A 27,568-nucleotide genomic window follows, 5' to 3' on the forward strand; every position below is an offset into this window, starting at 1 on the left:
TAAAAAAGATTGAGAACATTAGAGAGATGCAGACCTGGAGTCATGCCCACTGTATGCGAGTAGGAGATGTTAGATGGAAGGGCGCCCACGTGGGCTGACCCTCTCCTTAACTGCAGTGTAATGCATGACTTTAAGTCATGCGTTATTTGCTTGTAACGCATGAATTTAAACCATGCGTTACTGCCATTCAATATGGCAATTGAAGGCTGGCCTTTAAGGCCAACCGTGGGTAGGAGGATTACATATAGTTCTCATCAATTGGTTTTTGGAACCATCTGAAATACACAAAAGCTCTATCTCTTTTTGTTCTCCGTTGATTAGATATTTAGGCTGTGGATTTATTAAGTGTAACTCTAGTTTTATACTACGTAGTACACTTCGCTACTAAGAGAAAAAACTTGGGATTTGTCAATCTGGAGAAACTTGTGGAGCAATTTTATAGGCCGACCTTAAGGTATTTTTTCGCTGTACATTCTTACAATTTTCAAGATTTATCATAAGTTCATTCTCAAACATCACTTAAACACGTACAAAATAATTTTCTATTTCAAATTTTTAACTTTTGATATAACCTTACTTAATTATTACTCAAACACAAACTTTAATACAACTTTTATAAACTTCAATAATATACTTATTTTGAAAAGTATTTGTATTCAATTTTTTTCTCTCTTTTCTCAAAATCTAATAAAACATCTTCTTTTAAATTATTTTATTACTATTCACAAAATCTTAAGATACAAACATCCAAACATGCCTTAATATGGACATGAGGTGATAAGCTCTCTTTAGAGCATTAACATTAGTTTCATCAAAGTGATCTCCAAAATTTAGCTAAAAGTACATGTTATTCATAAATTCAAAATCATTCAAGCCATAAACCTAGATTAGATTAGTCAAAATAATAATATAATATTATTTTTTAATATTATTTTTTTAAAAAAATTCCTGCACTAACCATATCTTAATTAATAATTTTATTTTTACTTAAATTATTGGTTTCCAACTAATTTTTTTTCCTCAACCTAATTATCCAACAAACACATTTTAGAATAAAACGTGAAGATATTAAAGTAGTTGAGTATGATATTTTAGAATAAAATATTACTTTTGAACTTGAACAGTACATATTCAAATATGAAGAAATACTTGGAAATACTATAGTTCATAATTGAAGCCACTAGTATTTGACTACTCTAATGCAACAGATGATTTCATCTCTATTTTTTCAAATTTTAAAGATGATGCTAGTGCTTATCACATAATGATGCAGGGTAACGTGGAAGATTTGCAAGGGAAACGAACAAGATGGTGCGAGCACATGTAGCCTTGTCATCTCTGAACATTTATAGCCTTTATGGGGAACTAAAATCTCAAAAGGTGGTGCTTCCCCACCAGCACACGGGCTGAGTTTTACGCCAACACTGCAATTCAAATGGCGTGTTGTTGAGATTGCTTTTGGCCAGCGTTGTCCTTGAAGGGAATGGAGGAAGGTAGCTCGGAAGAAGGGAGGAAATCAAGTTGGAGGGGTTCGGGTCCAGACAATGTTGTATGAAGTGGAGGAAGGGAATGGGTTTCTCAGTGTTGTGAAATGGTGGAAGGGAATGTCGTGTATAAGAAAAGAGGAAGGGAAACACGGGGATAAGTTTCTGAATTCTGGGCTCAGTCTTGGGCAACTTTATGTATTGAGAGTCAGTGATAAAAGTGTATTGTGAGGGGCGAAATCCCAAGAGCCAGCCCAGGGTAAAGCCCACCCCCCCCAAGGGGCCGGGCCCAGGCCCACGTATAAGATCTTGGATGGGTTAAGTCGGCCCAAGAGGCCCAGAAAGAAGGACACAAGGCAAAAAGTCCGGACAAGAGGACGAGAGACTATGCAACCTAGCACCACGTCTAACAGACTATCAAAGATGTCCCGACCTTGACACAACAGGACGACGTAGGAGGGCGAACGAGCATGTCTAGGGCCACGCCACACTCAATGCGTTCTAGGGATAGACATGCAAAGGCACGCCCTCCTAGATGTCAGTGACAACCCTGGCCAGGCCTAGCAATTCTGACGGGAAGCAAGAGGCTGGCAAGGACACATGATCCTAGTATGGAGCCGCACATCGGTCACTATCACCTCAGAACCCACCCCGACCAAGTATAAATTCCCATCTCTCTCTCTCTCTATGCCGAGAAGAGGGTTACTTATACCTTTGAATATTTCTTCTGTCATTCTCTATAGCTCTCACTTTCTCTCTTCATCTCCAAACCTGAACTGACTTGGGCATCAGAGGTACTACAACCCCCGAACTCCCCCATTTCTCATCTTATAGGAAAGAGATCGAGCCCAGGAGCATGGAGTTGCCCAAGTCCACGAAACATGACATCAACAATATGTATGATCTTCTCAATGAATAATATTGAGAAAATGAGAGAACTGTTAACTGGGATGGGATGAGAGAATCTCGGTATATCTTAACACGTTTGGATACCAAGTATACTTAGCCATACAAAATCACCCCGGATTTTTGTGTTTAACCTATCTGATCTTTCTATTGATTTCCTTTTCGCTCAAGAAGAAAGCTTGTTTCGATTTCCTGGTTCAAAAGGTTTCTTTCTCATTATTTAATCGATCATAATGGCTGAAAGAGATTTGAGATATCAAGACGACTTGGTACGGACCTTCAATTCAGTACTGACCAACTAAAAAAAAAAAAAGCTCCTTAACGTTAAGGGTACATTTGGATATTGAGATAAGTTATAAATAATAATATTTTGTGGATGCTATTGAAATGAATTGAACTTTTTTAAGTTGAGATAAATTTAACTTTTTAGATTAAAATGTATGAAGTACATTGAGATGAATTTAACTTTTTTATGGAAAGTTGAAAAAGTAGTGGATTCTATCAATGAGAAATAATATTTGCAATCATGAAGTGCGCAAGTGCTGCGCAATCCTTTTAAAAAAAGTGTGTAAATACAAGACCCACATAAAAAAAATTAATTTTTTAATAGTAGACTCCACTCTTTTTTCAAAACGATTATGCGGCGTTTACGCATTTCACAAATATATACAACATTACTCTTGTGCAAGTATAAATCAAAGGTCCGTATCAAGTCATTTATAATGTAAAAGCACAAATTGATAACACTTATTAGAATCATTATAAAGCTCAGCTCTATCTAATTAATTAATAAGGAACAAATTTGAGATTTCCACCATCATACTCAAGTGAGGTATCAGGATGAGTCCCCTGCTCCCCTCTCCTCAAGAATACAACCATGCCTATTTCAAATAGTATTTATTTATTTACTTGCAAAGTTGCAACCGTAATGTTGATAAATTATATTTTCAAAAGAATTAGGTTTGACAAGTGAAATGTTCAAAACACCCTCTTTCTATGCTTTATGAATTTTTATCTTTGTATTTCGAAAAATGATTAATTTTACATCTTCATTTCTCTTTTTAAAAAAAGAAAAAATATTTACAATCGTAAATTGTATAACTGCTGTGTAATCATTTTGAAAAAAATGAATTAAATATGAAACTCACATAAAAAAAATTAATTTTTTAATAATAGACCCTACTCTTTTAAAAATAATTACTTGTCATTTATATATTTCACAATTATATATAAAATTACTTTGAAAAACATCATCTTTATTCGAAAGCAAACAAGCACGCGACTAGCAGCCCAATTAGCATCCAAACAGCCCAAACTCAACTTGCCATGAACCCAAGCCAAGCCCACTCAATTCATTCCTTCCATCCTAGAACAATTCCCGCCTGAATTTTCTCGTTTTAATAATATGAGATAAGATCATTTTAAATAAATAAAATAAAATATTATTAAAATATTATTTTTAATATTATTACTATTTAAAATTTTAAAAAAATTAAATTATTTATTATATTTTATATAAAAATTGGATAAAATTATAATAATAAAATAAACTGAGAGTTTTTCTACGCGAAAGAAACCTAATCTCGAAGTTTTCGTTTTTTTTGTATTTTTTTGTTTTGTTTTTTGTTCTTGGTTTTCCTTTCAACTGCCGAGCATTGACGGTGGACCATGCATCTAACAAAGGACAGAGAGACACGCGTTGCTTCACCGCCGTATCAAACCCAGACGTTCCGACTCTGCTCGTTCGTCCATTCCCACCGATATTCCTGCCTACTTCTACAATCACCACAGATTTCTAGTCTCTCCTGTAAAAACCCATCCTTCCTCCTCTACCCTATCAAATTCACATTTCTAATCTCTCTATTGTCTATTGATTTTCCTTTCGCTCGCGGAGAAAACTCATCGATCATGGCTGAAGGAGATTTGAGATCGCAGGATGGCATGGTACGGACCTCACCAATTCAAACTCATAATACTCTTCGTTCTTTTGCTTTTGTTTTATTTTTGTTTGGGAATTGCAGATTTTAATTTTCATACTTTCATAAAAGGAGAAGTTATGTTTATTTTTCCCTTTGATTTTTGTGGTGGAAGACAAGTGAGGAGGAGGAGCAGATGCGGCTGAAGTACCTGGAATTCGTGCAGGTGGCTACAATTCACGCTGCGGTGTGCTTCTCGAACCTCTACTGCTACGCCAAGGACAAGTCCGGCCCTCTGAAGCCCGGCGTTGAGACCGTGGAGGGCACCGTCAAGAGCGTCGTCGGACCTGTCTACGACAAGTTCCACGACGTTCCCGTCGAGGTTCTCAAGTACGTCGACCGCAAGGTGAGCAGCTCACCTATGTCATACTGCTGCATTTATCCAATTAATTTGCTTATTTATCCGCGCGATATCGTCACCTTTTTCAATAAGAATACCCTCAAAATCGAATTCAGAAGCCTCCCATTAATTGTTGATTTCGAGATTCTATCTTGCCTCCTAACAATTAAGAGCTTGTTTACATGATCAAGAAAATGCACATGATCTGTGATCTTTATGGCTTTGAGACTGCATTTTCCAATTTAGTTGTTAAGAGCCTATGAGGAATCTCATCTCTGGCACTTTGCATCAGCATTCTGCATTTCCTCAGTTGAATATTTATGATTTTTTCTATATTTTTCGCATCATTGCAGATGGATGCATCTGTGACTGAATTGGACCGCCGTATGCCCCCAATTATCAAGCAAGCTTCTTCCCAGGCATTCTCAGCTGCTCAGAGTGCCCCCTTGGTAGCTCGAGCTGTTGCTTCCGAAGTTAAGCTTGCTGGGGTGGTGGACACTGCCTCGGGAATTGCCAAATCTGTTTACACCAAGTGCGAGCCAACCGCCAAGGATCTCTATTCCAAGTACGAACCCAAGGCCGAGCAGTGTGCAGTGTCGGCTTGGCGCAAGCTCAATCTGCTCCCTCTCTTCCCCCAGGTGGCTCAAGTTGTTGTCCCAACCGCAGCATATTATACAGAGAAGTACAACCAAACGGTGCGCGACACTTCAGAGAAAGGGTACAAGGTTTCTTCTTATCTGCCCTTGGTCCCTACAGAAAAGATTGCCAAGGTTTTCAGGGGTGATGGTTCTGAATCAGAGCCTTTGTTTTCCAGTGGAAATGAAGCAGCTGTGGCAGCCCATTGATTGTTTTATTTTGAAGTAGTTTTATTGCCTAAAGACTGGTGCTCATATGGCCATCTCGAATAAAATGTTTCATGGTCTTTTTATATGTTACTTAAAGCAACCTCAATTATCTTTTTAGAGGACCACCTAGTATGAGACCAGAGTTTTCTTAAATTCTTCGTCAGAGGCAGCCGGGAGGGTTGAAGACATGATCATCCACTTTTCTATTGGCGTTATTGGGAGTTGAAAGAGGTGCTGTCTTTCGACCTTGGCTACAGCAGAAAATGAAATGTGGAACAGGCCATATTCTTGACCACTCAAGTCTCATACATCCAGGGGCAGATTTATATGGTAGAGAGTATGAAGAGTCGATAAATTTGGCCTTGCTCGTGCACTATTCATTTCCCTGCTGCTAAATCATCCTCAGCTGTCGGTTTTTTTTCCCCTTTCTTAGTTTGTTCATGAGGTTTCGTGGTCGTTATGCTGAGGAGTGGATATTCTATGTCGTTTGTTAATCGTTCATGAAGTGTTTCTCCTTGGTACATTAATTTTGACCCATTTTAACTTTGTTTTTGGTTGTATATTTTTGGTCGAAGCATGCGATTTTCTCAATTTTAAATCATTATACCGTGAATGGTTACATACTTGATGATAGCACTCTTCATCCGGGCCGGATTTTTTAATTCCGGTTTCGAGTTCTGGCCTGGATCAAAACGGATCCGAAACCTGGTTTGCAAAACCCGGACCAACAAGGTCCGGGTACGGGTTGGGGATCCAGGTTTAAACCCGGTACCCGGGTCTTTTTAAAAAAAGAGTTACGTGTCATTCCCCCCCCCTCTCTCTCTCTCTCTCTCTGGTTCTCTCTCTCATTGCGTTGCAGCAGAAGTAGAAACCCTAGGTTCCTAGCCGCCGCTATCATGATCATGTCGCTGCATCTTCTTCGTCGTCGTCGCATCTCTGTCGCCGTAGACCTTTGCCTCTAGGTCTACCTCCCTCAGTGCCGACAAAGAAACCCTAGCCTTCCCCCTCAGTGCCGATTGAAGAAATCTCGTCATCCTCGTGACCCAAGGTTTGTTCTCTACAATTTGGGTCCGTTTTATTCCGATTTGGGTTTGTTTTATTACCTTGGAATGACGACGATGAAATGCTACGGCTTGTGTAGCTGCTTTTGTTCAAGTAAGATCTGGGTTTTTTTTTTTGTTAAACATGGGTATAAAGTGTATGATGTAAGTTTGATATATCTGGATTTTTTTTGTTATTTTGCTAGTAAAATGACTTAGATAACGCGCCCTTTCTACAGAAGATTACAGTTTCTCATTTGGCCTTAGGTCTTTTTCTACAATGAACATGCTACTGGAGTCCTGCATGCCAAATATTAATTCTTCTCATCATTTATATGACAGTGATGGCAGCAGAACTAGTTCGTGCTTCAAGAAGTGAAAGTAATGGTGAGCCAGAGCGACTACGGTAATTGCTTCCATTTTATTTTACATGTTATTTTTACTGATAATAAATTTTATATGTTTATTTCTTTTGTTTGGCACCGCAGCTGACACATAGAACTATAGATAGAGTTTAGAGGAAACCAATGTACATTTCTTTTCCATGAGCATGTACAAAAGTCATGTTAAGAAAATCATGTATATCGGAGTACGATCAGGATGCAAAGAACCAGGGACATCAAAAAGTGAGGGTGAGAAAAAACTGTTAAGATTAGTAATCCTTGCAGAAAGAGTGTGTAAAATAGTTAATTTATCTTGAACCAAAAATACAATCTCTGTGGAAGTACACTAATTCTGCTCTGTGCATGGGCCTGCAAACATAACAGAGCAGCCCACCAAGCACCCAATTAGGAGGTGAGAGACAGCATACCTTAGATAGGATAAAATGACAGAAAAAGATGCATGTGGTTGTCTCTGATTATTTGCAAATTAAGGCTAAGTTTGGTTGTGTTTATATGAGTTCTATTTTTCTTAATTCTAGCATTTTGACTTATGCAGCCTGGTATCCTCATCTCAGTCACACCAAACTTATGCATCTATAATCCTAACATGATTTTTGATTGACTACTTCATGCTCAAAGGAAAAAAAAAATAGAATTAACTATGTAGAAATACAATTATGACATGCAAATGCAACATCTTTTCTTGTTTGCTAGACAAATAAAGGTCAGTTTCAAAAGCACTATGCAAATAAAGAATTCCTTTTCTCTTTAGATAGCTCACGATTTTGCACTTGATGCTATGATGGATAACTATTCAATCAGGAGAAATGATCAAGCTGAAGCCTTATAGTGGGATGCTCAATATTGACTTCAGAAATTGGAAAGAGAGATGTTTATCTTCTGTAAGTTCTGTTGGCAACAAAAGCTTTCAAAGCAGTGAATTTCATGCACCTGATGCAAGAGTTTCATCCATTATATCCACCAATGTTCAAGTTTCTAGTCTGTACATTATTGGTGAAAAAAGATCTAAGACCTTGGGTTTTTTTTTTTTTTTTTTTTGTTAAACATGGGTATAAAGTATATGTTGTAAGTTTGATAGATCTGGATTTTTTTTGTTATTTTGCTAGTAAATGACTTAGATAACGCGCCCTTTCTACAGAAGAATTAATATCCTAATTGTTCTAATATAAATCATTGTAGTTTTGTATTTTGCAATGTAATGTAATATGTACATAATAAAATAGTGTAATATGTAGTGGATTGCATGCATTTTAGTTTTTCATTTTTATATATTTTTATTATTTTGGAAAATGTTAGTATTATACTTTTTAATGATGACTCAGAAACACTTTTTTAAATTATTTTTAATAAGTATAGAAGAGTTATACTTTTCAACATTTTAATTATAGGCTTTATAAAATAAAATAAAAAATGCTTCTAAACTCAAAAAAAAATCGGATACAACTCGAAATCCGGATTTTCGAGTTTTTAAAACCCGGATTAACCCAGGTTTCGGCCCGGGTCTGACCCGAATCAATCCGGTCCGGGTTCCAGCCCGGGTTTGAAATCCGGGTTCCGGTCCGGGATACCCGGGTTCCCTGGTCAGAACCCGGATGAACACCCCTACTTGATGAGCTGGGCTAATATTTTGGTTTGAAGTAATGTTATATACAGTTTTAGAATATGCAAGTCTTGTATATTCTTTTGAAAAAAAATAGAGTTGACTATTAAAAAAAATAATTTAGTCTAAGAATTTTCTACTTTTTTAAATGAAGTTCGCATAACTTCACATACTAAAACTGTAAATAAATATTATTTCTCGTAAAACTCTATAATGCGATAATCTTGCAGAGTTCTTCTATGGATCAGCCACTGTTCACGGCTGATCCGTAGCACACCTTAGCTGGCTTTTCTTTTTCTTTTTCTTTTTTTTTAAACGTTCTTTTGCCCAAACAAATACCCAAATTCGAAATCCCACGTAGAAGCACACATCCCGCATTGCCCAGAACCTGCCCCTCCTGCCCAGCTTCTCCCTCGCGTCGCCTCCCTCTGCCTAGCGCCACCCCGCAATGCGGTCCCTCTATTCAGCGCTGCCACTCCCCGCAAGGTCATTGAACAATGTCGCACCTCCCGCAAGCTGATCGAAATCCCCATTCTTCTTCTCTGTGAATCCCTCAAGTTTCCTCACAAAACCCATAAATCTTCTTCTTCTTCTCTGTGAATCGCGGAGTGGCGCTGACGAAGTTGAAAACCCAGCATTCTGAATCTGCTTCTCTGTGAATCGTGGAAATCAGGATCTATAGATTTTTCCTTTATTTTTTCCCCTTGCCTGAAACATGCATTTTACGCGTAGAAGAGGCCATTTCGAGTGCCCTGGGTCTTCAGTTTGTGGCTGTTTCGTCGCCCTCTGCCCAGCTTCATAGGTAACTTTTTCCTTCTGTATTATGGTTTCCACTACCATTTTTTCCTTTTGTATTATAGTTTCTGCTACGGTATGTGAGAGAGGTGAGGGGAGACGAGTTTGAGGATTGAGAGACGCGAAGCAAAAAATTGGAAAAACCGGTCCGCTGGTTAGTGAACCCAATTCACACGTCAGGTGTATCATGGCCGATGCGAATAGTGGGCTGATGCGAAGATTAATTCCTTGCAAAAACCCTTATCCGCGCACCGTGACATTCATTGTTAGATTTGATTTATTTCGAAAACAAGCACAACTTTTTCATGTAACAAACTTTTAAAGAAGTTTAAAAATAAAAATTAAAAATTAAAAAAAAAAAAGCTTCGTACGATGTAGTTTAAGGTCTCGTTTAGTTGTTAAATATATTTGAATTCAATTCAGTTAACTCTAATTTTAAGTTAAGTCTAATATCCAAACATTCAACTCTCAAATTATTAAATTTATCTCAACTCAAAACCTCTTTACACGTGGGACTCACAATATTTTTCAATTCAATACTTCTTTACACGTAGGACCCACAACATTTTTCAACTTCACATAAATACATCTAAATTCATTTTAACATTCAAAGACATTTAAATTCATTTTAAGTAGACCCCACAAAACTCACTTTACCATCTCAATTTACTACTATTTATAAAGAACTCAACTTAGCTCAATTCAACTCGCCTCAGCATCTAAACGCAACCTTAAAAGCTAGTTTGGGGAAACCAAAAAAAAAAAAAAAAAACTAGTTTGGAAACACATTTATTTTCAGATATTTTTCTTTTTAAATATCACTCAAATACAAAATATTTCTTAATTTCAAGTCTTTAAATTTTTTATCTAATCATTACAGTTTTCTTAAACTTCCAAACAAAACATAAAAAATAATACAACTTTTTCATATTTCAAAATAAAAATTATATTGAAAATTATATTCAAATAACATTTTTATTCATCTTTTTTCTTTCCTTTATCAAAACCCAATAAAAACAAACATTACAACCATAAAGAGATATCACAAAATTAAACCTACAAATTGACATTGTGAGATCCATAAATTCTTGTGTTTATAATTCATTGTATATTTTTTTATTATTAAGTGTGTTATTTTATTTATTTTTGACTTTGTAATTTATTTTGGTGTGTTTTTATTTTTGGTTTTTAATTCCTTACTATTTATTTGTAAGTGTTATTTTATTTGTAGTGCTTTATTTTTCTGGGCTTGTGTTGTGTGATTCTGTTGTGGGCCAGGGGTGTGTGTGTTGTGTTTGACCCAGCTCAAGTGAAGTAAAAAGCCCAGCCCATGCGTGTAAACCCAACCCTTCTTTGTTGCTAAATGGCGTCGTTTGAGGTGAACCCCTTAGGGTTTCATAAGTTTCTTCCTTGCGTTGCACGACCATTTCCTTATTCTTCTTCTTTCTTCTTCTTCCTTCTTCTGGTTTCTTCTATTTTCTTCTTCTCCCTTCTTGTTTCAACAGCTGCCGTGAGCCACCTCCACCTTTCTATGGCAGCTCCGGGTCGCTCGGTTGCGACTCTGAGTACTCGCTGTCCAGCTGACGCTCCACGCGGCCACCATCTTTCACCTCCTTCTTCATATTTCTTCTCCGTGTCGTGCGGCAGTGCACTCCGAAGAGTTGTTGTCTAGCTACCGTGCCACACGTCCGCGCTTTAGCCTCCTCCTCCTTCACGACTTGCAGCCGCTTTCACCCTTCTTCTATCCGTGCGACACACGACGCTTCAAACCGCCACACTTGGCCTATTTATAGGCCATGGCTTCAGCAAATTAATTCTTCTGAGATCCTCATCATCTTTCTCTCATTCAAGCCATTTTCATCTCTTGGTATTTTGAGCGTTGATCTGTAATTTTTTTGTGTTGAATTCGTGAGCTTGAGGTTTTGCCGTGCTCTGTTTTGATCTAAAATTTGTGGAAATTTCAATCAGTTTTGGTAAATTGTTGGTACTTGCCATGAGTTGTTTTTCCACCCATTTGTTCTAGATCGAATTCCTTTGAGAGAAAACCCACTGTTTTATTGAAAATCACTGTTGCCACTGTTGTGCAGCCACCTTGAGCAACACCCATTTTGGTTGATCTTTCAGAAATTTCCATATTCGTGTGTATGTAATTTTTCAGTTTTATAATAATATTGTTATAATTAAACTGTTGATTTTGTTGGTCTGTTGGAATTGGGTCTTACGTCGTTGAAGTGTTGGGTTATAATTGTAATTGGTTTTGGTGTTAGGCCTTGGGCCGGATTGGAGAACGGGATTACGCATGTAGTTGTGAAACTGTGTAATTGCAAATGGAGTGCTATTTTATGTAAATGAGTTATTTATTATTTCATCCAATAAATTGTTGTCATGCACATTTATCGTCTTAAATAAATTATGCTTTGAGGTCACGTTATCTGTTTTGGAAAAATGAGACTGTTTGTGTTGGTGCATGTGTATCACGACCCCAAGTCGAGATGGGCATTATCTCGGTGGAGCTTCTCTGGTCACTCGGGAGCGTAACAGACTGACGTGACGTCCCCTGAGTTGTCGCAGGGCGACGAAAGGAACGGACGAGACGGTAACGCTCTCGTACCGATTCCGTGACCTTTTGGTTGGCGAGGTTAGATGATGCTTGGCCATGTACGCGCTGGGCGCTGAACTGAGCATCGCTCGTTACGAAATCTCATGCATGGACGTTACCCGTGGTGTGATGATAAGAGTTAGGGTGTGTGGACGGTCCATAGGGGAGACCGTGGTGCATGCATAATAAAATAATAGTTATGATTGGGCCAAAATGGGATTTTAGGCATGAGTATTAAAATGGTATTTTTGGGAAAAAATAATGTGGTTTCGTTTTCTGCAATATTGTCCATATGGGGACGCGTGAATTTATTAATATGTTTTAAATCTCCTGGATATTGTTTTGATTAATTACTTGCTGAGATGTCATAATCTCATTGTAGTGTTTTACCCTACGGTTCCGTCTTATGGTGCCGTAGAGTCTGATGCAGAGCCCGAGTATGAACCCGAGGGATCAGCTCCGCCGGAGGTCTGAGTTGCTGAGATATTGTTCAGCGTTATGGGATTTGTTTCCCTTATGTTATTTCCTGTCTTTAATTTATCTGTCGGATGACTGTATAATTCTTCTAAAGTTACTTTACTGTTTTTGAACAAATTCTGGTACTTAATAAAGAAAGACATTTTCATTTCTCAGCTGCGAATATTATTTTGTACACTTATTGCATATTGTACACACTTTGAGCACTGGTCGTTGGGGTGCGTGATCCGTGTGGTCAACATCTCGGTGTCACGAACTCCACAAAAATAACACGTTCGGGTCGAGGGCGCCACATACATGTTTTTATATGATACATTTAGATCTACTTTATAATAAAAGTAGTTTTACAATCTAACGTACCATATCAATCTACATCGATTTGTGAGTTTACTTTTATAGAATATTTTTATGGCTAAAGTATTTTTCCACAATAAAATATCTTAACACAAATTAATCACTACTATTCACAAAATATTTAATTACTATTCATAAATATTTTGAGATATTCTAAATGTCCAAACAAACCCTAAATGTCAGCCTAAAGTGAGGGCAACATTAAGGAATTAAGGTTGAAGGAATAATTCTATTTGAATGTCTTTATACCATAAACCATTTATATTGCATAATTTTATTTTGAAGATAAATTCTACAATTTACGTATTACAAATAAAGTTATGTCATGTGAATAGTGTGTGGTATAATGACTTTGAAATAGCACTGCTCTCCCTAAAATCTTCTATTCATCATGTTGGGGTAAATATACCAAACCCATTATAGCATTCTAAGCTTAATCCATTGGGCGGCCCTCAGCAAAAGTAGGAAAAAAATGGAGGAAAAGATAAATAAAAAGCTGATGGAGGAAAGCAAGTTAGATACGCAAAAAAAATAAAGGAATGGGCATAAAGCTAAACTTCTCACCAACCACTAATAGAGTCTCAATAAAATGGATCTGAGATATGAAGAAAGAGGGATGACTAGGCAACTGCTAGGAGAACACATGGATATTCTTCAACCTCATTAGAGGGTGCCATTTTTATCTTATCCAAGCTAAAGGAGTCTCCGACCTCCATTATACATAGATATATGAGAGATTATGAGAGACTGTAAAATATTTTCATCATGATGTATTTGCCTTCCAAACGATCGGTTAACGTAAGCCCTACGTCGATTCACATAAATCTGTCTCTATTTTCTATTTCATGTATTATTTCTCTATTTACTGCTATGGATATATGTACGAGTACTGTACCGATGCCCCAAACTAATACTATGGGCTTTAGAAGACATCGATCGAGACCCAGATTAGTATTGTAGATCGAAAATGATTCTTTCTCCCATTCCAACCTATTTAACGGTTTTATGCTTCAAGGCAGCAATTCTAATAAGGGATAAGGAAGTCAAAATCTTAAGAGAAATGATAGTTGCAGTCGTGAGTGTGCAAGTATCGTGCAATCATTTTGGTAAAAGTAAATAAATACGGAACTCATATGAAAAGAAATTAATTTTTTAATAGTAAAGCTCACTCTTTTCAAAGTGACTATACAGCACTTGTGCATTCGATGACTATATATAACATTATTCAAATCTTAAATAGATGACCCTTGTGGGATCCACAATCCGCTCTCTTGCATACTGAATTGAATTGATTACAATCCGAGCACGACATTGCAAGAGACTTGAAGTGGTACAATTTAACTTCTTAAAACTTTCTCAAAACTCTTACTTCTTAAAACTTTCTTTGCATAATTTAAGTTTTTAGCACTTATTAACTTAACTGACGTGAAGTAGTACAATTACAAATAGTTTTTATAAAATTATATATAAATTGACATAATTTTATATAATATATTAAATTTATTTTATAATAAAAATAATTTTACAATCTAACGTATTAGATCAAATTATTTTAATTTATAAATTTATTTTTATAAGATATATTTATAACCTAAACATTTCTATTAAGTAATTATTTATTAGATAATCTCTCCTAACATAGATATGATGCTTCTTGTTATCCTTTACAGCGTGCCATTAAAAAACTAATAATTATATAGGAGGAATGTCAACCATTATTCACACTCTAACTTTACACCTATAGTTTTTCTCATATGATGTATAGATATTGTTTATAGAATGTATGAATATTTTTATAGAACGTAAAGTGTGAAATGGTGAATAATAATTAATGTGAAAAAATTTTCTATAAAGAGAATAATTTATCCATAGAAGAGCATTGCTATACAACATCTCTAACCTTCGCACACTATATTTTTAAAAATTTTAAAATTTCTTAAATTTTGTTTTAGTTTATTCTTTTCAAACTAATTCAATTACTCTATTTATTATTTATATATTAAATATTTTATAAAAGAAAAAAATAATAAAAATTAAAAAAAATGTAATGTGAAAGTTGTATGAATGATCGTGTAGATTTTTTCATCCAAGGAATTATGCAATCCAAGTAAAGAACACCTAGTACTAGTTGGCCACGACGAATTCAAGCTCCGAAGCACAGCCGTCAGGGCGTAAACCCTATATAAAGTCAAAACCCTTCAGACTCTCTTTCCTCTTTCTTCTCTCTACACTCGCGCTTCACCCGTCTCCCCCTCCCTCTCTCTCACTGCCATTGTCCATGGCCCCCCTCTATTCTCTCTCAAACTCATAATTCCCTCTGGAACTTTCCGTAACTTTCTGGATATCTCAATCGCTTCCGGGGTTCTCTACAGCTTTCTGTTTGATCTTAATACTCTTGCGTTTTTGGATTGGAATCGTGTTGCAGATGATAGAGCGAGCGGATCTGTGGAAGAGCAATGCCAAAGCGCTTTCGCTTCGGCTTCGGGACCGCTTCAGAGTGGCCGTGGACCGGCACCGCCGCAAGCAACCGATGTTCTCTGGCGATGATTACTTCTCCTCCACATTCGATCGCTTGCTCCGTCGCTTTCGCGATTTCCGCAGGGATTCCTTGCCTTCTTCCCCCACTTTCTATCGGAAAAGAGGTTTGCTTTTTTAGCTTTTATCTTTGTTTCTATTTTTTTAATTCTTAATTATACCAGAAGTTTTTTTTTTTTTTTTTAATTTCATTTTCTGTTGTCTTAAGACTTTGATTTAGTTTCCGTAAGGATTTAGTTCCGTTGTACGGACCGACTTATTATTTCTTAATGTATATCTTTACCAGCATGATATATATGTATACAATCTGGGTACCATAGGTTGCTACTCTTTCTTTTGTTTTGATTTTTGTAGCATTTTTATTTAATCTTGTTTACAGAGGCGCAGGATTTGCTTTTGCCTCTGCCAATTTTGTTTTCGGGTTGAGTAACATGTTGAATGCGATTTTATCAATACGTTTCTGGTAATTGTTCTTATAAGTATCGTGTTGGTAATAAAATTGATGCGTGGGTAACGTGTCCAGTGTTAAACTAGGTAGCTAGAGGAGGCTTATGCGTAAGCTTTCAACACTACTATATTTGGATTTTCTGGTGTAGCTTTTCACCAGACGCCCAAGTTTTACACCGAGGCTTTCAGCTTGAGCGGGTCCCAATTTCCACTTGGCTTGCATTTGGCTTTGTGCCTTGAGACTGTTTTGGTTGGGAATCCCCTATTTGGCGAGGCTCTGTGTTTAAGGGTTGTATCTTTGTCCTTAAGGATAGGGTGTTGGCTGTTTATGTGCTCTCTTGAGAATATCCTGATCTCTCTTCTCATGAGCTCTACCTCCATTAGAAGCAGCGTGAAAGATAAATAATAAGATTATATCTCATTATAAATTACATATCAAACACCTTTTGCTCGTGCAATTTCAGCCAAACGGTTTGAGTCAAGCTTACATATTTTCTGATCAAAGTTTGTGATACTTCTGATCGAGCACTTTTTAGAGAAGAAGAATACTATAAATTTGGTCAGTGTGACAGTTCCAGAATTAGTATTCTTATTCAGGGTCTTTAAGTCCTCTATCTAGTGATTAGGTATTTGTTTTATTATTGCATCAAACTTTTGCAAAACAGAGTATTCACCAGAGATCACTGGAAGGAAACCTTCTCTTAACCTTTCCACTTTCAAAATTAACATGTCTAGATTCTGAATTGTGACATTATTTTACCACAGTGAGTAAAGACTTCAATGCCGAAGAAGAGTCTGTCATTCTTCGCATGCTTCAAGCTGTGGCTGTTCCAGTTCTCGGTAATGCTTGTCATGTGTTTATGAATGGCTTGAATCACGTTCAGGTGTGTGAATGTGTGGCATTCATAATTTCATTATGCTCCTCATACCATTATTTCACTTCTTCCATTGGATTTTTAGTGTGTGCCAGAATTGATTTGGGTTTTTGTTGGTTTTGCAGGTTTATGGTTTAGACAAATTGCACGATGCATTACTTCGTAGGCCAAAGGACAAGTCTCTTATTACAGTATGAACTTTCATCTAATTTTATGGTTTTGAGTTAAAAGATGTGTTTGCAAAGTTTTTCTCGAACCCTTTTGCAACTTTGGATTATGTCAACTTCTAACTTCCACCTCAAATCTTCGGCATTTTTATCATGGGATAATTGTGTGGTTGTGGTAAAGGAGTTTTTATATATTGCTTGTTTCAGGTTAGCAATCATGTTGCTTCTATGGATGATCCACTTGTTATTGCTGCACTGCTTCCTCCACATGTTCTTTTGGATGCTCAGAACTTGAGATGGACTCTTTGTGCCACTGATCGATGTTTTAGCAATCCTGTGTTTTCTGCATTCTTTAGATCTGTCAAAGTCTTGCCAGTTGCTCGTGGTGATGGTATTTATCAAAAGGTATTTTTATTTGAAGTTAGGGTCCTTAAGGATATAATCAAGGCAATTTTGTTTATGATATTTGTTTTTGTTTCTTTCTTCAACTCGATGATGTACGTTGTGGTTATAGAATAATATATACTTGTCCTAGATAAGAACTATCTTTCCTCCTCTGGGTGTGTATCTGGGTGCATGCACATATAACAGTATGAGTTACTCATTTTTATGCTCTTTGGCTGTAACACCCTAATGGAAGGCCCAAACCACATGGTCTATACTCCAAAAGGACTAGTCAATGATATAATTTGAGGCTAATTGAAACCTTATAAAGAGCAAGAACTTCTCATTCTCAAGCAATGTGGGATCTCATACACCACCTATCCTTATTCTTATCATATGGGGTTATAGAATAATATATGTTGTCCTAGATAAGAACAGAGTTTTTCCTCCTCTGGGTGTATGCACATATAACAGTATTAGTTACTCATTTTTATGCTCTTTGACACTCTTGGAACCTTTAGCTTGTATAGTACTGATGTTTGGCTTTTTTCTGGTGGAATTCTTTAAGGCCTCGTTTGTATAGCTATATTAACTCATCTCATCTCATTTCAAAATTCCTCATCTAATTTTCTTCCCAAACATCACTCAAACGCATACACTTGTCAAATTTCAAATTTTTAATTTTTTCATTCAATCATTACCTAATTATTACAATTTTTCCAAACTTCTAATTCAACTTTTTTAAATCCCAAAACAAAAATATTTAAAAATTATATTATAACAATATTTTAACTTTTATAATATTTTTATTCAACATTTTCTTTCTCATTTCTCAAAACCCAATAAAGCATCTTAACTCAAGCCATTTCTCTACTATTCACAAACCATTTCACTATCATTCACAAATTTCTCATCTCATCTCAACATCCAAACGAGACGTAAGATCATATCTATTTGAGTGACGCCAATGCTGTTTGTCATTTGTAAGAAGTGTACTCTAACTCCATTGAAATTTAGATGAATATATATTTGAAATATTGTTTTTTCTCTATTTATAGAATGCCAATTAATGTTTTCATACTTCACATATTTTATGCGAATTCAGGGTTTTTATGCTTTAGTTTTAATCTTTTTTTCTTCTAATGTTGAACTATGTGTTAAATATTCACATGTTCTCATTGTGCTTTCAACTACCACAGGGCATGGATATGGCTATTGCAAAACTGAATCGCGGTGGGTGGGTTCACATCTTCCCAGAAGGTAGCCGTTCTCGGGATGGTGGGAAAACTGTGAGGTCTTCCAAGAGAGGCGTTGGAAGGTAAGGTCAAGTTGCTATCACATATATAATCTCTCTCTCTCTCTCTCACCCACACACACACGTCTTTCACCCATAAAAAAATATATATGCCAATTTTACTTATAAAAAAAAAAAAAAAAAGATATATGCCAATTTTATTTATAAAAAAATATCAAAAAAAAAAAAAAAAAAAACAAAGAAGATATATGCCAATTTTACTTATTAAAAGAAAAAAAGATATATGCCAATCTTTCTTGTTTTTGGTACGTTTTCGCATTCAGATTGCAGCCGTTGCCAGTTACAAAGTTTATTTGTTATTTTATTTTCGTTGAAGCATGGGTATTTACTATTGTACCTTCATACCTGAACAGGCTGGTCCTGGATGCAGACAATATTCCCATGGTTATTCCATTTGTACATACTGGGATGCATGAGATCATGCCTTTAGGAGCCAGTATCCCAAGGATTGGAAAGACGGTGAGTCGGTCTAGCCAATCATCATCTTCTTATTAGTGTAAGTTTCGAAGAAACTGAACTGAACTAAGGAACGCCACTACTTGTCAATAAGTAGTACTTTGATACACTATAACGGGCCAAGCTGGAATTGAGACTTTTTTTACTGTTTTTCCTTGATCTCCTGTCAGTAATTATCGTGGCTACGATATGCCATTTGAATAATACTAACTGCAGCCACTATTTTGGCTTCCATTTCGTGTATTCTGCATATGTAGGTGACGGTAATTGTTGGAGACCCAATCCATTTTGATGATTTGCTTAACGTGGAAGATGCTCATGTATCAAGAGGAAAATTATACGATGATGTTTCCTCAAGAATTGGTCATCATTTACGTCAATTGAAAGTTCAAGTTGACAGATTAGCACTTGAACAAGCAAAACAATTACACAATCATCCTGTCCAAAGCTCAGAACAGACAGCTGGGATTTTGGAGCAGGTTGACTGGGAATTGTTTGGGATTGGAAGCTATTTTTCTACCAAAGATGATTCTTCATCCAGGCAAGAATCACAGATTCAACTAAAGCTGGATGATAACTATACTCCACGGCCTGCATCTTCACTTGGGCAGACAAAGCTGAATGTTAGTGATTCTCAAGAGCTTGGTTCTCACAATTGGTATTTCAGGATGGGATTCTCCAATGAAGGTGGAATTGTGTCCAGAATACATGGTTATATGGATCCGACCGAGATAATGAGTTTCGCAGCCAGAGGCTTATTTATGAATCTAAGATCAAAGGAAATTTGTGCTACTTGCTGAGAGGTTGGACTCGTGAAGGCTTGGAAACAATTTCTGGAAGCTAATGTGTTCCGGCAGCGGAACCTACAAACAAAACATGGTTTTGAGGGTGTTGCATCCTGAATTCAATGTAAATACTTAAATAAATCATTTTTCGGTTAGGGAATGAGCGATATTGAGGCATTGCTAGTTTCCTCGTTCCCCCTTTTTCTTTGTAAATGGTTTTCTGGGTTTTACTAGGAAAATTATTTGCTAGTTTGAGAGTTCGGATGACATGGTATTCTTAACCTATCATAACATACTATGACATTATAATTGTTTGTGTAAGTATTCATTTTTAATGTCATGTCATCTTATGATAAATTGGGAGTATCATGTGTCACACCGGAACTATCTAATAATTACCATACTAATGAATTAGACTATTTTGAAGCATGTAATCTTCTTATGTGTAGGAAATAGCCAATGCAAAGGAAGCCATGAAAATGTATTGTGCACCTATAATGTTGATTGGATAATTATAGTCATGCACTGTACATGTCTTAAGGTAAGTAGTTGCTATGTCATTGATAGGGGTGAAAAACCAACCCCTCAGTTTGGTTTTGTGCACAAACTGAAACTGATATTTCGGAGAAGAAAATCGGCCATGTAAGGGGTAAAACTAGTTGGTACGGTTGTTGGCCGGTTCATGGTCGGTTTGGGACGACTGAGGAAGCTGTCGATGTCGATGCTACTAGAGAGTGGAGACTGAAGTGGATGGTGAGGGCTTGAAACGGAGGGACGTGGAGGGCTGCACCGCTGCGGACGTTGGAAGGGATGAGTCGTTGCTGGAGACTGAGAGGATTGAGTGCTAAGGCCTCAAAATGACGAAATGAGAAGAGACTGAGAGCAGGGTTGTTTAAACCCTAGGTAGAAACAATGCCGTTTGACGTTCTTTTTTTTTTTTTTTTATTCAAACTGCATAATCAAAACGACGCTGTTTCACCTTGAAACGACGTCGTTTTAGAATGGATTATATATATAATAATTAAAAAAAAAGGTTTAAGACGTCGGTCGGTTCAGCAGTTTTCTACTAGTTCGAATAGAGACCGAACCATCCGACGTCGGTTTTGATAAAATTCCACCATCCGCCGATCGGTTCCTGCCGGTTTTGGCCGGTTCTGAGCTCGGCCGGCCAATCTGAGTCAATCTTGGTTGGTCCTTAGGTTTCTTGTACAACCATAGTCATTGATGAAATGCTGTTTTGTGACGTGACATTCTCACGGAAGAGTATCTTTTTTTTTTTTTTTTTTTTATCATATATGCATTCACGGAAGGAATGGCTCGGTGATGACATTTTTTAGGATGATAAATATATTTATTATTTTCAAAATATTTGTAAAAAGAAAAAATCTATTTATCATTGTTTGTGCTATTATCCTTTTAATATATCTTTACATGATATCAAATAATTAATTCATAAATAAAATATAACAAATTAATATGTCGTCATAAAATGATTGGAGGGCCAAATGGACCCTCACAAAGATAAGATCGAGCCCACACCCGCGGGAGCCCATGGGTCAGAGGACAGAAGCCCGCTGGAGATGGATAAAAGGTCAATAGCCATCACGTGCCAACCTAGAGTTCAAACCCGTACGTCACCCATTGCTAATTAATGATGTAATGGACGAGATGGTCATCTGCACAATATGCACCCGTGAAACTCACCAAAAGATATTAGCCTCAACATAACACGTTGTGAGGCAAGTTCTGCTAGACGAGCAACCAACCCGAATAAATAAAGGTCAAAAGGCACTAGAAGGGAATAAAACAACCGCGAAAGAGCCCACCAGATAGGGCCCTCGAGCCCAACCCAGAAGGGGAAGGGGAAGGGCAAGGGAGGTGCAAAGGAGTAGTTTAGCTCCAGCAAGGCAGGCGTGTCTGAGATTCGGATAAACATATGAATACAGGATGACACACCAACTGCTAGGATCCACGCCGCATTAATTGATCAGATTCAGGATTAAGTGCAATGCAAACCACAACAAGCATGTCCCTAACTGGGATGACTGCAAAGAGCCCAATTGCATTAAATGACCCGATATGAGAAATTGAGAGTAGGGCAACTCGACAAAAGGAAATGTCTCTGATAGGATATCTACAAATGGCCAAGTCCCACCGAATGCCTCGAGTAGGTACAATCGAGGACATGAGCTTGAGCGGCCGAATTAAATGTGGCAGCTTGGTGCCGTGTACTGGGGACGGACACCCCAGGTATAGGGGACAAGCGATAATCAATATTTTAAATACCCATCAGATGACCCACTGATCAAGATATTAAAATAATATGGATATTATTTTATATATTATTTTGAGATAATCGATATATAAATAAATTATATATATATACATATATATATATTATAAATAATTTAATCTAAATTGAGGATAAAAAAAATGAATTTATAATTTAAATAAATAAATAAATAAAGGTTAAAATATTAGTCAATACAAATTAAAATACAGACTAATACTAGCTAAAAAATCGATCGATATGTCTGATATTTGAGTCAATATAAAATATATATAATATCTATATCATACTAGTAGCCGTATGACATATGGCTACCAACACGATACGGTATTTAAAACAATGGCAACAATACGAGGATATGAGAGATATAAGGCAGAACAAGAAAATACAGAAGAGGACCTAACAATGAAATGAACTGACAATCGGAGGTGACACTCCCGACCCCCTCTTTATTCTCTAATTGCAGGTTATCCCGCAGAGTTTGTCAGCTCTACGAAACACATCCGCAACAATGACGATAGAAAAAATGACGGGGAGCGTGAAAAAATTATGAAGTGTTTCAAGAATGCTAATAAAATTATTTTAAAAAAATAATAATATGACTTGTAAATATGTTTACACATATCTTTTAATTTTTTCTTAATAATTAAAAAAGTAACTATTAATAAAATTATATATTTTTATTTTCTCTTAATAATAAAAAATATTTAAAAAAAATAAAAAAAAATCATTTATATTGGTGTACATATTTAAGATGCACATTGCACCGTAGCATTATCCATTATTTTTATATGTTCGACTTTATAATAGAAATATTTGGTATCATCAGTTTTTTTATTATAGTAGAATCAGTTTTTTATTTGGTATTACCGTTTGAATTCGAAAATAAATTGAGATTAGTTGTGAATAATAATGAGATATGTTATGAATAATAGTAAAATTTATGAATTAAAATTGATAAATAATAATAATAATAATGAGATGAATTGAAATAAATTGAAATGACTTACAAATACAAACCGGGCCATCTAACCCGTTTATTTGCTCAAGATGGTCGACCGATTTAAGGGATAATATGGTCACGAAGATTGACCTGGATGTTCTAATTGAACCAGCCCCACCAATCAAAGGCAATGTCCCTTTTCAGATCATACACGCGGTGGGATCTTAGCAGAGTAACCACCGCAATAGATTTGATCTCGTCCGTCCCAGTGCTACTGGGCCGAACATCACTAGACGGTGCGGATCAATTCGTGATCTTCTTCTTCCTCTATCAACCTTCTTCAAACAATAATTCCCTTTCAGAATCTCCCACACTCACAGTTTCCTTCTCAAAATTCGAGAGAGAGACAGAGAGATAGAAATGGCGGACGTAGAAGAAGCAGAGCTCAGTGACAAGCAGAAAAAAGAGATAGCGAAATGGTTCCTTCTCAACTCTCCTGCCGGTGAAATCCAATACGTTTCTAAAGGTAATGCTCTCTCTCTCTCTCTCTCTCTGTATTTTTTCTTTTTAATTTTAAATTCGCATCAGCATTCCTCTTCTTTTGAAATACCCACTTGCTCCTCTACAGTTCCAGATTTGCATTCGCTTTTTTCTCTTTCTTTGATTTTTTTTCCCTTTTGGGATCGGTTAATTGATGCGCATTCTTAATGGTTTTTCAGATGTGAAAGCGATACTGAACGATGAAGAATTGTACAATGAGGCGGCTTCCGAGGCCTTTCCCTTTTACAATAAATCCCAAATGATTTGCCTCGAAATGCCTGGCCGAATCGGCGATGTAAGTTGTCGAATCCTTATGGAGACTTTTCTTTTCAATTATGGGATGAATTACTTATTTTTTTTCAGTTGGTATAGAAATGCTTTGGGTAATAGAAATTTTAAGAGTTCCAAATTGAAGTTTTTTCGAAGATTTAAGCTACACGAATTGTACGGACGGACTTACCCGATGAGACTAAATAGTTAAAAAAATCGTATATGCCATTTGATTTTATCAAATCAAGCTCTTAAAATTTCTGTTTGGAATTACGTTGAAAATCCAAACCTCATTTTGTTATATTTAATTTGCTGCCATGGATGCAGGTGCTGGTTACTTCATTTGGCGAGCTCAAGGAGAATGAGTTTCTTGATCTTAGGACTGCTCAAGTTGCCATAGTTGATCACATTAAACAAGTAAATTTTTGTTATCTTGCATTATTTTTTTCTATGGAGACGGCAGGACTTCTGCCAAAATACTAAGGCAATATTCAAACCTTTTGTTCTAACACAAGGCAATGCTTAAACCTCAATATAGTCGGGCATTATTTTTCTCTTCAGCATCGTCTTCTAGGAATTGCAATATGTAATAGCAATGCTATAGCCAAATGTCCTATTCCCTGCATCTCTCAGTGAAGTACTCAGCAAGAGCATTATGTGATAGCAATGTGTTATAGCCAAATCTCTTCCCTGTATCCGAGTGCAAGTACTCAGCAAGAGCATTATGCTTATTGTCTCATATACTCATGTTAGCGAGAAGTTGGTGTATCTTGCTGAAGTGTGTAATTCGCATGCTCTCCCTCCTCTCCCCCATCCTTTCTTCTTGTCAAGTTTTCTCATCTAACCGTTCTCACCTATTAGTTTACAATAACGTGGCAAGCTGTTCAGGTTTGTACAGGGGTGAGACCTGCTCTGGATGATGAACTTCCATCCCCATATGTAGAGGAATTCAGGTATGCTCTGTAATTCTCATGGGTATAGTTTTTTTTCTATTTGAGTCTATGTTCTGTTAAAGCTATATATTTCAAAAGATTTGATAGAACCTCCGTGGTTTTGATTTCCTAATTCATTTTAGACATCTATAGATTCTATTGCCAATGATGTTCCTTTCTTTCTCAATAGATGTGCTCTGGATGCCGAAATACTGAAATATGTTGGTGAAGCTTATCCAAAAGGTGTCTGCTCAGTCTACTGTACAAAAGGAAAAGATGTGGAGGGCCCAGGTTCTGATTTTGATCTTGTAGTGGTGATTTCTGCTGCCAGACTGAGTCCACAGAATTTCTGGTGTGTGAAAATTTTCAAATGACAATTTAAAACAATATTCTTTGGAGCATCATTTAGATAGAACATAACTACATTATGCTAACTCTTGGTTGTCTGTCTGTCTGTCTGTCTGTCTGTCTGTTTGCACCCTACCTTGTACCTCATCCATAATAAGGTTTTTTAATGTTTATTGGCGCATTGTGTAGCAATGGAAGTTGGCGTTCAGTATGGAATATTGAGTTCAAGGATGTTGAACAAATACTGGAACTGAGAGGCAAATTGCAGGTAATTGTTTACAGCTGTTATGACTATTGTTTGCTCTTATTTCTTTTTCTAGGCAATTTGGACTGCATTCATATCTCTTGAGAGCATATAAAGCAACAATAAGATAAATTTTCCTTGTCCTTTTCTTATGCTCTCAGGTGGGTGCCCATTATTTTGAAGAGGGAAATGTGCAGTTAGATGCAAAACATGAATGCAAAGACACGACAGTATTTCAGGTTATCACAAACTTTTATATCTTTCAACAAGTAATTTTGTAAGTCATTATTTTTCATTATTTTTGCTGTTGCTTTTATTCTGCAAAAGCTTGATCTTGCGTGATTCATGAATGTATTTTTTACTTATCATAGATGGTGAGGTTTTTTTCTTGTCTTTTCTGAACAATAGTAAAAATTCTCCCAATAAGAGTATTGCCCTGGTATCTTAATCTGAAGATGTGCCGAGTATATGTGGATGTCGATGTTAAGAACATGGTGATTTGGCAGTGGTAATGGATTATAACTTGGATGGTTGAGTTATCTAGCCTGCTTGCATTCCCCTGGTAATCTATAAAGCCATGCTGGGCAAGAAGACTACTTCAAGTCTTGTTTGATCAAGTTTGCTTCTTACATTTGAACGTGTTAGTGAGACCTTTTCCCCTGCTTTGAGAATGTTATAGTTATGGAGAATTTGTTTAAATAATTTTTAAGCACTTTAGTGCGCGGTTTTTTTTGCTTTTCTTTTATCTTTTTGAATGGTGCTGTGTTGCTATGCCCATTGTAATGATTTAATTTTCCCCTTTTTTCATCCAATTCTTATGTTCATATTTTTTTTTTCAGTCTCCCGATGACTGTGCAATTACCATAGCTAGCATTATTCGCCACCATGAGACAGAGTACTTGGCATCTCTTGAGGTCCTCAATTTGACAAATTCTGTTGTTAAGGTCGGTTTCTCATTTTTCAGAAGCCCTTTACTAACAGTTATATATTGACAGGCATCCTATTCAAATTTGCCAGATACCACTTTCAAGGTATTCTTTCTCCCCACAAATTTATTGTTAGATTAGTTCTCGTTTCTTAGCACACTTGTTAGAACATAGTTGGATAGTCCTCTGATCAGTGATGGCTCTCTTTTAGAGTGACTACTTTTTAGTTTTTACAAGTGTATTAACTTTTATCCTCTATCTGGTTCTTGGGAAATGAAAGAGGCAAAGAAAAGGAAATTGCTCGATTATGTAGGGTTCTTTTAAAAGCTAAGACAAAAATAAATGTTCTTTAAATGTTTTTGTTTTGTTTGTAATAATTAAGAATGGAAATAAAAATTTAAATATGCTTTGTTTTGGACACCCAGTGCCAATAAAAAAAATTCTTTAATTTTGCCAACAAATTGAACGGGTAGAAGTGCCTAAGCTGTCCATTGATCTGACGGGTGTATCAGGATCAGTTGCAGAGCCATGGCTGGACAGGTGCTTATCAACACTCACCAGTGACCTAGTTGTTGTGTAACTGAATGCGCCTTTTCCCTTGCAGTAACTATATAAACCATCAGGCACTGAAAATTCAATGTTTGCAGATCTTTAGTAGGTCTTGAGATAAATAGGAAAATCGTTTGTTGCTTTTTTTAATCATCCATCTGGGTTCATTTTATTTCCAGAGCATTCTGATTGTTATGACTGCAAACTTATAGCAAAAATTGTTATGACTGCAATGCAGGATCTCCGGAGGAAGCTTCCGGTTACTCGAACCCTATTTCCATGGCATAACACGTTGCAATTTAATCTCACAAGAGACATTACAAAAGAACTTGGCATTGGAAAGTGAATACACTAAACCGAAATCAAGACCAATGTTTGCTGAAGGTGTGTGAGAGAGAGAGATTTCCAATGACTTACTACCCGTAACCCTATATATTTCAAGTATGTGAATCCTCTTTAGAGTTGGCCACCTTTGCAGGAAATGTTCTGTGCCATTAGAGTTTCTCTCCTCAGTTTTATGGCATTGTACTATACTGTTGATTCCAAGATGTGTATAATAGCAGGAAAGGATTGTGGTTTATTTCCATTTTCTAAAGCATGTGACGAAGTTGACTAGTTTGTGGAAAGGATTGTAGTGCGAAAAGTGGCCCCAGTTTGTGCAATTATTTTTGCCTAAAAGGTGAATGAAAATTGAGAGGGACACGGACACGAAAGAGCCAATTCACCTCCTGTTAACAATAGG

The 27,568-nt window shown here is 36.6% G+C and overlaps 3 protein-coding genes and 1 long non-coding RNA gene across 5 annotated transcripts; 3 read left to right on the plus strand and 1 right to left on the minus strand.

The window, feature by feature from the left end:
- The first annotated feature begins 4,064 nt into the window (after window positions 1-4,064).
- On the plus strand, window positions 4,065-5,704 carry LOC121261602 (REF/SRPP-like protein At3g05500). Its single transcript, XM_041164049.1, has 3 exons — window positions 4,065-4,334; window positions 4,482-4,712; window positions 5,060-5,704. Exons 1-3 carry the CDS (start codon window positions 4,299-4,301, stop codon window positions 5,549-5,551), a joined length of 759 nt encoding a protein of 252 aa, XP_041019983.1. The 5' UTR covers window positions 4,065-4,298; the 3' UTR covers window positions 5,552-5,704.
- On the minus strand, window positions 5,691-6,184 carry LOC121261603. The gene is made up of 2 exons (XR_005939932.1): window positions 6,074-6,184; window positions 5,691-5,754 (listed from the first exon to the last, which is right to left on the minus strand). It is a non-coding gene; the product is annotated as an uncharacterized LOC121261603 (long non-coding RNA).
- An 8,781-nt stretch (window positions 6,185-14,965) lies between these two features.
- LOC121260804 (tafazzin) lies at window positions 14,966-20,141 on the plus strand. The gene is made up of 7 exons (XM_041162835.1): window positions 14,966-15,462; window positions 16,568-16,686; window positions 16,803-16,868; window positions 17,052-17,249; window positions 18,428-18,546; window positions 18,897-19,002; window positions 19,257-20,141. The coding sequence occupies exons 1-7, from the start codon at window positions 15,246-15,248 to the stop codon at window positions 19,797-19,799; spliced, it is 1,368 nt and encodes a 455-aa protein (XP_041018769.1). The 5' UTR covers window positions 14,966-15,245; the 3' UTR covers window positions 19,800-20,141.
- A 3,070-nt stretch (window positions 20,142-23,211) lies between these two features.
- LOC121260784 (F-actin-capping protein subunit alpha) lies at window positions 23,212-27,412 on the plus strand. Of its 2 annotated transcripts, XM_041162801.1 has the most exons (11): window positions 23,244-23,543; window positions 23,737-23,852; window positions 24,155-24,244; window positions 24,716-24,780; window positions 24,950-25,111; window positions 25,297-25,375; window positions 25,513-25,590; window positions 26,191-26,265; window positions 26,347-26,382; window positions 27,065-27,210; window positions 27,305-27,412. In XM_041162801.1, exons 1-10 carry the CDS (start codon window positions 23,438-23,440, stop codon window positions 27,170-27,172), a joined length of 915 nt encoding a protein of 304 aa, XP_041018735.1. In that variant the 5' UTR covers window positions 23,244-23,437; the 3' UTR covers window positions 27,173-27,210; window positions 27,305-27,412. The 2 variants fall into 2 exon arrangements, with proteins under 2 accessions (XP_041018734.1, XP_041018735.1); XM_041162800.1 differs by having other exon boundaries at window positions 23,212-23,543; window positions 27,065-27,412.
- The last annotated feature ends 156 nt before the right edge of the window (window positions 27,413-27,568 follow it).

This window comes from Juglans microcarpa x Juglans regia, chromosome 4D, assembly GCF_004785595.1.
Source record: "Juglans microcarpa x Juglans regia isolate MS1-56 chromosome 4D, Jm3101_v1.0, whole genome shotgun sequence".
Classification (NCBI taxonomy): domain Eukaryota; kingdom Viridiplantae; phylum Streptophyta; class Magnoliopsida; order Fagales; family Juglandaceae; genus Juglans; species Juglans microcarpa x Juglans regia.